Source organism: Melospiza melodia, assembly GCF_035770615.1.
Source record: "Melospiza melodia melodia isolate bMelMel2 chromosome 7 unlocalized genomic scaffold, bMelMel2.pri SUPER_7_unloc_3, whole genome shotgun sequence".
NCBI lineage: Eukaryota > Metazoa > Chordata > Aves > Passeriformes > Passerellidae > Melospiza > Melospiza melodia.
Window position 1 is genome coordinate 74,645 of NW_026948499.1, and position 12,348 is coordinate 86,992.

Here is a 12,348-nt window from a genome sequence, read left to right on the forward strand (position 1 = left end):
AATTACTAAATTAATATATTTTAAATGCTTAAATATTTTAATAAGAATTTATTATTCAATAAGAATTTAAATATTTTTTTATTATTATTATTATAAGTAATAGTAGTAATAGTGCTATTACTATGGCTGGTCCTATTATTATTATTATTATTGTTATTATTATTACTATTACTATTGCTATTCCTATTATTACTATTATTATTATATCCGGATGTTTAATAAAATGCTTTTAAAATTAAAAAGTATTAGTTATTTTAAATTCAATAGAGATTTTTAACAAGGGCTGAGCTCCCCCTCCGCGCTCACTGCGGGATGTGGGGAGGGGGCGATGCTGACGGGGCCGGGGGCGCTGCAGCTCTGGGGGGGCGGGGAAACCGCGGGGTTCTGGTGCTGCTGCTCTTCCTCCTCCTCCTCCTCCTCCTCCTCCTCCTCCTCCCGCTCCCCCCGGGCCCAGCCCCCACCCTTTCTCCCCCTCCCTTTGCCCCAATCCGTCCCATCGCCCCCCGCCCCCCCAGACCCCTCCCCAGCGCCCCCCAACAAACGGCCCCGGGCCCAGCTGGGAAGCTTTATTGGGAGCGCCGGCAGCGGGCACTGGGGGGGGGCAGAGCGCCAGCGGCGCTGGGGGGGACACGGGACCCCCCCGGGATCAGCGGAGCGGGGACGGAGCGGGGGGGTCCCGGCCGGGCCCGAGCCCACGGGGAGGGGCTGCGGCCGCCGCCGCCTCAGGAGCTCTGTGGGCAGAGAAAAGGGGGTGACACCGGGCCGGGGGCCCCGGCGGGAGCGCGCACGGGGCTCCGCCACGGCGGCCACGCCGCCCCCGGCACCCGCCCTCACCTTCTTGCGCACGTAGAAGCCGAGCCCCAGCGCCACGAAGACCGAGCCCAAGACCAAGCCCCCGATGCCCGTCAGCATCTTGCTGCGGCCGGCGTCCGGCGGCATCTCTGCGGGGTCCGCAGGGCTCAGCGCCCCCAAAACCTCTCACCGACACCCCCAGCCCCTCCCAGCGCCCTCCCTGTGGCCCCCGGCCCAGCCGGGACCCCCTGAAACCTCCCCCGATCCCTTTTGGGCCTCGACAGGAGCCACCAAAGCCCCTCCCGTCCCTCTCGGCATCCCACAGCCCCCTCCCAGAATCCCCCCAGCGCCCCAGGACCCCCAAACTCCCTCCCAGTTTTCCCCCAGCGCCCCCAAACTCCCTCCCAGTCACACCCAGCGCCCCCAAACTCCCTCCCAGTCACACCCAGCACCCCCAAACTCCCTCCCAGTGCCCACCAGCACCCCCCCAACCCCATCCCACCCTCCCCAGCACCCCCCAAACCCCTGCCCAGCCCTTGCCCAGCCCCCAGCCCCTCTCCCACTCCCAGCCCGGCTCTCTCCAGCTCCCTCCCAGTGCCTCCCAGCACAGCCCAGCGCCTCTGCCAGCGCCCCCAGGGGCTCCCCCGTACCCCAGTGCCGCCTCAGCGGCTGCTCCAGGCTGACGTGCTCCACCTGGCAGCTGTAGCTCAGCCCGCGCCGGGGCGGCGTTTCCAGCAGCACCAGCAGCTGGTAGGTCCAGTCCCCGTTGGCCACCACGTCGGTGGCCACCACGTGCTCCGACAGCTCCTGCTGGCCCTGGAACCACCTCACCTGGATGGCAGCGGGGTAGAAATCCATCACGGAGCAGAGCAGGCGGCCGGGGCCGGGCTGGGAGCTCGAGGCGGGCACCAGCGAGATGGACACGTTTGGGGCACTGGGAGAGAGAGAGACGGCACAGACTGGGATCAGCTGGGGAGCACTGGGAGAGAGAGGGAAGGGCTTGGGAGGGACTGGGAATAGACTGGGAGGGACTGGGATGGAGTTGAGTGGCACTGGGTGAGGTGGGAGGGGGTGGGGGTGTACTGGTAGATATGGTGGAGGTCTGAGAGTGAACCGGGAACGAACTGGGAACAGACTGGAAATGGACTGGGAGGGACTGGGGAGGAATTGGAGATGGTGTTGGAGGGACTGGAATGGCACCGGGAGGGATTTTGGTGGCACTGGGAGGAACTGGGAACGAAGCGCGCGGCGCTGCGAGGCCGAGTCCAGCGCGGGGCACTCGGCGCTGCGGGTCTGCCTGGCAACAGGTGAGTCATTTTAACTGCGAGTTCTGATTGGCTGAGTGGCGTCACCGTTACGCGTCGCTGCAACGGACGCGTGGGGGGGCACTGGCAGTGACTGGGGGGTCACTGAGGGGTACAAGGAGCCCCGGGGATGGGCACAAGGAGGGCTGAGGGCTCTGGGGCGATTCCCAGGCTGGTTTCGAGGGGCTCCAGGTTCATTGGCGGGGCAGGGCCCGAGGGGACACGCTCTGTCCCGCGCTCACCTCGGCGCTCTATGGTGAACGGGCGGAACATCTCGTAGTTGCGCTTGCAGAACGTGTCCGCCAGACTCCGCATGTACCTCATGATAGCCGGGTGGCGGTTCAAGTGCTTGGCGTTCAACACCCCAAAGGGGGTGTCACCCACGTAGCGCCCCACGTCGCTGTCGAACACCAGGAACTGCCGGCGGTTGTAGATGGCCCTCTCCACGAGCCTCACCTTCTCCGTGCCGTTAATGAAGTGACACTCGGTCTTTTGCATGAACTGGAACACCCCTGTGAGTGCAGCACACAGCTCAAGGGGTTCCGCCTCTACACCCCCCCAGCAGCACCCCCAGAGCTCCGGGGCCCACCCCGGATCCCCACTCCGCACCCCCTGTGCCCCACGGCCGCCACGGGACCCTCCTGCCCGCGCTGCCGCTTCCTCTTTGCCGCCCTTTCCCCATTTCCCCTTCCTCATCCTCTCCCCTCCCACCTCCGGCCGCTCCCCAAATCACTTTTGGGTTCCAATTTTCCCACAAATCCCCCAATTCACAACGCCTCTCGGCCTCACTTTTAGGGTTTCCCTCCCCTTTTCCCCCTTTTCCCCCGCTGTCCCAGCGCCTCCCGCCCCCCGCTCACCCGAGAGCTCCGCGCCCGCACCCGGGGGGCTCCCAGCACCCCCAGTGCCACCAGCAGGGCCCCGGCTGCCGCCCCGAGCCCCATGGCCAGCGACCGCCGCCCCGAACCAACCGCGCTCCACTGCGAGAACCAATTGCCGTTTGGAGCCCCATTTCCAGACTCTCTCCCCAGCAACTGATGACTCCTTTCCGCTCCTTTTTCTGATTGGCCAGAATTTCTTAGGGAGCTCAATTTTTGAACCCTCTTCCCGGCAACACATGACGCGCCATAAAGTCTCCACGCCCATTGGCTGAGGGGTTTTTGGGGTGCTGCTCCCCCGATCCCGGTGCCCCCAGTTCGGATCCGCGTTCCTGGGAGCGGCACCGACCCTGCCCGGTGTGCCCGGAGCGCCATGGACGGAGCGCGGAGCCTCCCCCGGCTGCTGCCGCTGCTGGCCCTGACCCTGCCCCCGATTTTCGGGGTCCAAGGTGGGGTTTTGGGGGGGTACCGGATTTGGGGTTCGCTGGAATTTGGGTATTTTTGGGAATTAAGGGGTTAAAGGCATCCATCCCAATTTTTGGGATTTTTTGGGGGGAATTTTTGGGATTTTTTTTTTTATTTTTTGGGGGGTTTATTTCGGGTTTTTTCTCCCCCTTTTCCCCCCATTTTCAGGGGTTGGGTGTGGCTGAATTCCTCTTTTTCCAGGATTTTGGGGGTCTGGATGTTCCTAAACCCCCTTGTCCCGGGATTTTGGGGGGGTTTGGCGTGGCCAGACCCCCCTGTCCAAAAGATTTCGGGGATCTGGGCGTGGCCAAACCCCCTGTACACAGAATTTGGGGGGTCTTGGTCTTCCGAAATCCTCTTTTTCTCTGATTTAAGGGATCTGGAAGTGCCTAAATCCATTTTTCCGAGGATTTTCGGGCTCTGGATGTGCCTAAACCCCCTTGTCGTGGGGATTTGGGGGGGGACTGGGCGTGGCCAGAACCCCCTGTACATAAAATTTGGGGAACTGGGAGTTCTTAAATCCTCTTTTCGCGAGATTTAGGGGATCTGGAAGTGCCTAAATCCCATTTTTCCCGGATTTTGGGGGTCTGGATGTGCCTAAACCCCCTTGTCCCCGGGATTTTGGGGATCTGGGCGTGGCCAAACCCCCCTGTACCCAAAATTTTGGGAACTGGAAGTGCCTAAATCCCTTTATTTCCAGAAGTCTGGAGGTCCAGAAGTGCCTAAATCCCTTTTTTTCCAGGATTTTTGGGGTCTGGATGTTCCTAAACCCCCTTTGTCCCCGGGATTTTGGGGTCTGGGCGTGCCAAAACCCCCCTGTACCCAAAATTTGGGGATCTGGGAGTTCCCAAATCCTCTTTTCCCGGGATTTTTGGGGCTCTGGAAGCGCCTAAACCCCCTTGTCCCCGGGATTTTGGGGATCTGGGCGTGGCCAAACCCCCCTGTACCCAAAATTTTGGGAACTGAGAGTTCCCAATTCCTCTTTTTCCAGGATTTTTGGGATTGGAAGTGCCTAAATCCCTTTATTTCCAGAATTTTGGAGGTCTAGAATTGCCTAAATCCCTTTTTTTCCAGGATTTTTGGCTCTGGAAGTTCCTAAACCCCCTTGTCCCCGGGATTTTGGGGATCTGGGCGTGGCCAGACCCCCCTGTACCCAAAATTTTAGGAACTGAGAGTTCCCAATTCATCTTTTTCCAGGATTTTTGGGATTGGAAGTGCCTAAATGCCTTTATTTCCAGAATTTTGGAGGTCTAGAATTGCCTAAATCCCCTTTTTTCCAGGATTTTTGGAGTCTGGGAGTGCCCAAACCCCCCTGTACACAAAATTTTGGGAACTGGAAGTGCCTAAATCCCTTTATTTCTAAAATTTTGGAGGTCTAGAATTGCCTAAATCTCTTTTTTTCCAGGATTTTTGGATTCTGGAAGTTCCTAAACCCCCTTGTCCCCGGGATTTTGGGGATCTGGGAGTGCCCAAACCCCCCTGTACCCAAAATTTTAGGAACTGAGAGTTCCCAATTCCTCTTTTTCCAGGTTTTTTGGGGCAGGCCGAGCCCAAACTTCCTTTTTTCCCCCAATTTTGGGTCTCTGGGGGTGCCTAAATCCCAATTTCCTGGGATTTTTCCCCCCAAACCCAAATTTCCGTGGAATTTGGGGAGAAATTCCCAATTTTGGGGGGGATTTTGAGTAGAAATCTCCAAATTTCCTGGGATTTAAAAATAATTTCCGTTTTTTTCTGTGGATTTTGAGTAGAAATCCCCAATTTTTCTGGGATTTTGATCAAAAAGTCAAAATTTCCCAGGATTTTGAGTAGAAATTCCCAATTTTCCTGGAATTTTGAGTGAAAATCTGCAATTTTCTGGGATTTCGAGAAGAAATCCCAATTTTCATGGTATTTCCCCCCATTTTGGGGGGATTTTGAGAAAAAAAATCCCAAATTTTCCTGCAATTTTGATCAGAAATCTCCAATTCCCTGGGAATTTTTCGTAATTTTCCTGGGATTTTGAGCAGAAATTCCCAATTTTCCCAGGATTTTGAGTGGAAAATTCTGATTTTTTTTTTTTTTTTTTTTTTTTTTGCATTTTAAGTAGAAATCCCAAATTTTCCTGGAATTTTGGGTGAAAAATTCAGATTTTTTTTCTTATTTTAACTAGAAATCTCCAATTTCCCTGTGAATTTTTCATAATTTTCCTGGGATTTTGAGTAGAAATCTCCAATTTCCCTGTGAATTTTTCATAATTTTCCTGGGATTTTGAGTAGAAATCCCCAAATTTCCTGGAATTTTGAGTGAAAAATTCTGATTTGTTTCCCTTATTTTAACTAGAAATCTCCAATTTCCTTGGGAATTTTTTTGCAATTTTCCTGGGATTTTGAGCAGAACGTCCCAATTTTCCCAGGATTTTGAGCAGGAATCTCCAATTTTCATGGAATTTTCCCTATTTTTTAAAAATTTTGATTTTGAGCAGAAATTCCCAAAATTTTCCCTGGAATTTTGAGTAGAAATCTCCAATTTCCCTGGGAATATTTCATAGTTTTCCTGGGATTTTGGTCAAAAATCTCCAATTTTCTCCAAGTTTTTCAACAGAATTTCCCAGGATTTTGAGTGGAAATCCTCCAAATTTTCCTGGAATTTTGAGTAGAAATCCCCAATTTCCCTGGAAATTTTTCGTAATTTTCTTGGGATTTTGAGCAGAAATTCCCAATTTTCCTTGAATTTTGAGTGAAAAATTCTGATTTGTTTCCCTTATTTCAAGTAGAAATCTCCAATTTCCCTGGGAATTTTTTCCTAATTTTCCTGGGATTTTTTGAAAATTTTGATTTTGAGCAGAAATTCCCAAAATTTTCCCTGGAATTTTGAGTAGAAATCTCCAATTTTCCTGGGAATTTTTTGCTGTTTTCCTGGGATTTTGATCAAAAATCTCCAATTTTGAATTTAAATTCTAATTTTTTTTAAATTTTAACCAAAATCCCAATTTTTTCCCCAATTTTCCAGTGCAGCACAGCATCATCCAGACCGAGTTCTACCAGAAGTCGCTGGAGCCGCCGTTCGACAGCTCCGAGTTCATGTTCGACTTCGACGGCGACGAGATTTTCCACGTGGAGCGCGAGGAGACCGTGTGGCGCCTGCCCGAGTTCCAGCAGTTCGCCTCCTTCGAGGCGCAGGGCGCGCTGCAGAACATCGCCATCGACAAGCAGAACCTCGAGAGCTCCATGAGGGCCTACAACAGCTCCAGGACCGACAGCGGTGAGCGCGGGGACCGCGTTCCGGGAGGTTCCGGAAGGTTCTGGGGGAAATTCGGGAGGTTTTGGAGAAGTTTTGGGGGTTTGAGGTGGTTTTGGAGGGTTCTGAACCGATTTCAGGGGTTTTAACCAGTTGGAACCAACCCAAATCCAGAAGGTTCCTGGTGGGATTCCAAAATTTGGTGTCCCTCAAACCCAACCCCAGTTGGTTCCAACCCAATTCCAGGGGATTTTAACCCAATTCACATTGGATCCAACCCTAATTCCAGAATGTTCTTGGTGGGATTCCAAAATTTCGTGTCCTTCAAACTCAATCCCAGTTGGATCCAACCCAATTCCAGAAGGTTCCTGGTGGAAATCCAAAATTTGGTGTCCCTCAAACCCAATCCCAGTTGGTTCCAACCCAATTTTGGAGACATCCAACCCAAATTTGAAACTTTGTTGTCCCTCAAACCCAACCCAAGTTGGTTCCACCTCAATCCCAATTGAATCCAACCCAATTTCAGAGGATTTCAACCCAAATTCCAGAAGGATCCTGGTGGGATTCCAAACTTTGGTGTCCCTCAAACCCAACCCAAGTTCGTTCCACCTCAACCCCAGATGGTTCCACCTCAATTTCTCAAGATTTCAACCCAATCCCAGTTGGATCCAACCCAATTTTAAGGGATTTCAACCCAATTTTGGGGACAACCGACCCCAGTTCCAGAAGGTTCCTGGTGGGATTCCAAACTTACATGTCCCTCAAACCCAACCCAAGTTGGTTCCACCTCAACCCCAGATGGTTCCACCTCAACCTCAGTTGGTTCCTACCCAATTTTAAGGGATCTCAACCCAAATCCCAGTTGGATCCAACCCAAATTCCAGAAGGTTCCTGGTGGGATTCCAAAGTTTGGTTTCCCTCAAACCCAACCCCAGTTGGTTCCACCTCAATCCCAATTGAATCCAACCCAGTTCCAGAAGGTTCCTGGTGGGATTCCAAACTTACGTGTCGCTCAAACCCAACCCAAGTTGGTTCCACCTCAATCCCAGTCGGTTCCACCTCAATTTCTCGACATTCCAACCCAATCCCACCTGGATGGATCCCAATTTTTTTAACCCATTCTGAACCAAATTTCACGGATTTTCCCCCGGATTTTTCCCACCACTCCATTCCAGTGGCGCCGGAGGTGGCCGTGTTCCCCAAGCACCCGGTGGAGCAGGACGAGCCCAACGTCCTCATCTGCTCGGTGACCAAGTTCTGGCCGCCGGTGCTGGGCCTGGCCTGGTTCCGCAACGGCGCCCGCGTCGCCGAGGGCGTGCAGGAGACGCCGATCCCACCCAATCCCAGGGGATTTCAACCCAATTCTGGGCACAACCAACCCCAGGTCCAGAGGGATCCTGGTGGGATTCCAAAGTTTGGTGTCCCTCAAACCCAACCCCAGTTGGTTCCATCTCAATCCCAGTTGGATCCAACCCAATTTCAGGAGATTTCAACCCAAGCCCAGTTGGTTCCAACCCCAATTTTGGGCAAAACCAACCCCAACTCCAGAAGGTTCCTGGTGGGATTCCAAACTTTGGTGTCCCTCAAACCCAACCCCAGTTGGTTCCACCTCAATCCCAGTTGGTTCCAACCCAATTTTGGGGACATCCAACCCAAATTTGAAACTTTTGTTTCTCTCCAACCCAACCATAGTTGGTTCCACCTCAATCCCAGTTGGATTAAACCCAAATTCCAGAAGGATCCTGGTGGAATTTCAAATTTGGTGTCCCTCAAACCCAACCCCAGTTGGTTCCACCTCAACCCCAGTTGGATCCAACCCAATTTCAGAGGATTTCAACCCAAATTCCAGAAGGTTCCTGGTGGGATTCCAAACTTATGTGTCCCTCAAACCCAACCCCAGTTGGTTCCACCTTAACCCCAACTGGTTCCACCTCAACCCCAGATGGTTCCACCTCAATCCCAATTGAATCAAACGCAATTTCAGGAGGATTTCAACCCAAATTCCAGAAGGATCCTGGTGGGATTCCAAACTTACGTGTCCCTCAAACCCAACCCCAGTTGGTTCCACCTCAACCCCAGTTGGTTCCACCTCAATTTCTCGAGATTCCAACCCAATCCCACCTGGATGGATCCCAATTTTTTTAACCCATCCTGACCCAAATTTCACGGATTTTCCCCCGGATTTTTTCCACCATTTCAGTGCCGCCGGAGGTGGCCGTGTTCCCCAAGCACCCGGTGGAGCAGGACGAGCCCAACGTCCTCATCTGCTCGGTGACCAAGTTCTGGCCGCCGGTGCTGGGCCTGGCCTGGTTCCGCAACGGCGCCCGCGTCGCCGAGGGCGTGCAGGAGACGCCGTTCTACCCCGACCGCGACTTCTCCTTCCGCAAGTTCTCCTACCTGACCTTCATCCCCCAGCCGGGAGATTACTACGACTGCCAGGTGGAGCACGAGGGGCTGGCGGCGCCCAGCAAGACGCACTGGGGTGAGATTCGGGGGATTTTGGGGGAAAAATTTGGGAATTTTGGGAAAAAATGGGATTTTTTGGGGAAAAATGGAATTTTTTGGGGAAAAATTGGGATTTTTGGCGTTTCAAAAAGGAGTATTTGGGGTTATTAGGACTTCAAGGTGGAGCTTGAAGGAGTGGAAAGATGCAGTGGGGTGAGATTTGGGGTTTTCGGGGAAAAAAAGGGAATTTTTGGGAAAAAATGGTATTTTTGCGGAAAAAATGGGATTTTTGGGGGGAAAAAATGAGGTTTTTGGTGTTTGGTAGAATTGGGATTTGGGGTTATTATGAGTGCGAGGTGGAGCTTGAAGGAGTGGAAAGATGCATTGGGGTGAGATTTGGGGATTTTGGGAAAAAAAAGGGAATTTTTGGGTAAAAATAAGGGATTTTTGGGGAAAAATGGGATTTTGTTTGGGAAAAACTATGGGGTTTTTGGGAAAATCTGAATTTGGGATAATTGGGATTTGGGAAAATTGAGATTCGGGGTGGAAATTGCAGGATGTGGGATAATTTGGGTTTGGGAAAATTGGGATTTGGGATAATTTGGATATGGGATAATTTGGATTTGGAATAATTAGGATTTCGGATAATTGGGATTTGGAAAATTGGGATTTGGGATATTTGGGATTTGAGAAAATTGGGATTTGGAATAATTGGGATTTGGGATAATTGGGATTTGAGATAATTGGGATTTGAGAAAATTGGGATTTGGGGAAATTGGGATTTGGGATAATTTGGATTTGGAAAAATTTGAATTTGGGATAATTTGGATTTGGGATAATCTGGATTTAGGAAGATCGGGTTTTGGCAAAACTGGAATTTGGGATAATTTGGATTAGGGATAATTGGGACTTGGGATAATTTGGATTTGGGAAAATTGTGATTTGGGATAATTTGGATTTGGAAAAATTTGAATTTCGGATAATTTGGAATTGGGAAGATTGGGTTCTGGCAAAATTAGAATTTGGGATAATTTGGGATATGGGATAATTGGGATTTGGGAAAATTGGGATTTGGGAAAACTGAGATTTGGGAAAATTTGAATTTGGATAATTTCGACCTGGGCAGATTGGGTTTTGGCAAAATTGGCTTTGGGATAATTTGGGATATGGGATAATTTGGATTTGGAATAATTGGGATTTGGGATAAATTGGATTTGGGAAAATTGGGATTTGGAATAATTGGGATTTGGGATAAATTGGATTTGGAAAAATTAAGATTTGGGATAATTGGGATTTGGGATAATTGGGATTTGGGATAATTTGGACTTGAGATAATTTGGAATTGGGATAATTTGGATTTGGAATAATTGGGATTTGGGATAATTTGGATTTGGGATAATTTGGGATATGGGATAATTTGAATTTGGGATAATTTGGGATTTGGGATAAATTGGATTTGGAAAATTGGGATTCGGGATAATTTGGATTTGGAATAATTGAGATTTGGGATAATTTGGATTTGGGATAATTTGGGTGTCGGATAATTGAGATTTAGGAAAATTTGGGGGTGGGAAAATTGGAATTTGGGATAAATTGGATTTGGGAAATTGGGATTCGGGATAATTAAGATTTGGAATAATTGGGATTTGGGATAATTGGGATTTGGGATAATTTGGACTTGAGATAATTTGGATTTGGGATAATTTGGATTTGGGATAATTGGGATTTGGGATAATTTGGATTTGGGGTAATTTGGGTGTGGGATAATTGAGATTTAGGAAAATTTGGGGGTGGGAAAATTGGGATTTGGGGTGGAAATTGGGATTTGAGACAGAAAAAAATTCAGGAAGAGGAAGAATTTGGGAACTTTGTGATGACGACGAGGACAAAAAGAAAAAAATTTGGGATCCCCTAAGTTTTGGGAATTTTGGATTTTTCCAGAACCCCAAATCCAGGCGCCCAAGTCCGAGGCCACGGAGACGGCGATCTGTGCCCTGGGCCTGGCCGTGGGCATCGTGGGCATCGCCGCCGGCACCGTCCTCATCATCCGCGGCATGAAGCTCGGCCGCGCCCGCCCCGAGCGCGGCGTGCTCTGAGAAACCCAAAATCCCCAAAAAACACCCCAAAACCCCACGGGATTACCCCAAAATCTTCCCTGAAATCCCATGGAATTGCCCCAAAATCCTCCCTGAAATCTCGTGGAATTGCCCCAAAATCTTCCTTGAAATCCCGTGGAATTACCGCAAAATCCGCTGAAATGCAACCCCAAAATCCAGCCCCAAATCCCTTGGAATTGCCCCAAAATCTATCCTGAGATTCTGCAGAAGTGTCTTGAAATTTGTCCCAAAATCCAGCCCCAAAATCCCATGAAATGACCCCAAAATCCAGCCCCAAATGCCATTAAATGACCCCAAAATCCAGCCCCAAATCCAGCCTGAAATCCCATAAAATGATCCCAAAATCCAGCCCCAAAATTCCATGAAACGACCCCAAAATCCAGCCCCAATTCCAGCCCCAAATGCCATTAAATGACCCCAAAATCCTACCCCAATTCCAGCCTGAAATCCCATAAAATGACCCCAAAATCCAGCCCCAAATCCTGCAGAATGACCCCAAAATCTGTCCTGAAATCCAGTCCCAAAATCCCATGAAATGACCCCAAAATCCAGTCCCAAAATCCAGCCTGAAATCCCACAAAATGACCCCAAAATGCAGCCCCAAATCCCCCAGGAATTGCCCCAAGATCTGCTGGATTTGCCCCAAACTCTCATGCCCCGAGCGCGGCGTGCTCTGAGAAACCCAAAATCCCCAAAAAACACCCCAAAACCCCGTGGGATTACCCCAAAATCCTCCCTGAAATCCCGTGGAATTACCCCAAAATCCTCCTGAAATCTCGTGGAATTGCCCCAAAATCTTCCTTGAAATCCCGTGGAATTACCGCAAAATCCGCTGAAATGCAACCCCAAAATCCAGCCCCAAATCCCTTGGAATTGCCCCAAAATCTATCCTGAGATTCTGCAGAAGTGTCTTGAAATTTGTCCCAAAATCCAGCCCCAAAATCCATGAAATGACCCCAAAATCCAGCCCCAAATGCCATTAAATGACCCCAAAATCCTGCCCCAAAATCCAGCCTGAAATCCCACAAAATGACCCCAAAATCCAGCCCCAAAATTCCATGAAATGACCCCAAAATCCAGCCCCAAATGCCATTAAATGATCCCAAAATCCTGCCCCAATTCCAACCTGAAATA

The 12,348-nt window shown here is 50.2% G+C and overlaps 2 protein-coding genes across 2 annotated transcripts; one reads left to right on the forward strand and one right to left on the reverse strand.

Annotated features, from left to right (window-relative positions):
* Positions 1–302: 302 nt before the first annotated feature.
* Positions 303–3,346, reverse strand: LOC134432926 (class II histocompatibility antigen, B-L beta chain-like). Its single transcript, XM_063181794.1, has 6 exons — positions 3,283–3,346; positions 2,339–2,644; positions 1,443–1,751; positions 789–941; positions 543–618; positions 303–357 (listed from the first exon to the last, which is right to left on the reverse strand). The coding sequence occupies exons 1-6, from the start codon at positions 3,344–3,346 to the stop codon at positions 303–305; spliced, it is 963 nt and encodes a 320-aa protein (XP_063037864.1).
* LOC134432939 (H-2 class II histocompatibility antigen, A-U alpha chain-like) lies at positions 3,293–12,120 on the forward strand. Its single transcript, XM_063181804.1, has 4 exons — positions 3,293–3,420; positions 6,425–6,676; positions 8,853–9,134; positions 11,039–12,120. The coding sequence occupies exons 1-4, from the start codon at positions 3,345–3,347 to the stop codon at positions 11,191–11,193; spliced, it is 765 nt and encodes a 254-aa protein (XP_063037874.1). The 5' UTR covers positions 3,293–3,344; the 3' UTR covers positions 11,194–12,120.
* Positions 12,121–12,348: the final 228 nt, after the last annotated feature.

Coding starts and splice junctions, on each gene's coding strand:
- LOC134432939 (XM_063181804.1), top strand. CDS start 3,345: ATGGACGGAGCGCGGAGCCTCCCCCGGCTGCTGCCGCTGCTGGCCCTG. Junction 3,421..6,424: donor CCCGATTTTCGGGGTCCAAG/GTGGGGTTTTGG, acceptor CCAATTTTCCAG/TGCAGCACAGCATCATCCAG. Junction 6,677..8,852: donor CAGCTCCAGGACCGACAGCG/GTGAGCGCGGGG, acceptor CCACCATTTCAG/TGCCGCCGGAGGTGGCCGTG.
- LOC134432926 (XM_063181794.1), bottom strand. CDS start 3,346: ATGGCGCTCCGGGCACACCGGGCAGGGTCGGTGCCGCTCCCAGGAACG. Junction 942..1,442: donor GCCGCTGAGGCGGCACTGGG/GTACGGGGGAGC, acceptor CGGACCCCGCAG/AGATGCCGCCGGACGCCGGC. Junction 619..788: donor GGCCGCCGTGGCGGAGCCCC/GTGCGCGCTCCC, acceptor TGTCCCCCCCAG/CGCCGCTGGCGCTCTGCCCC.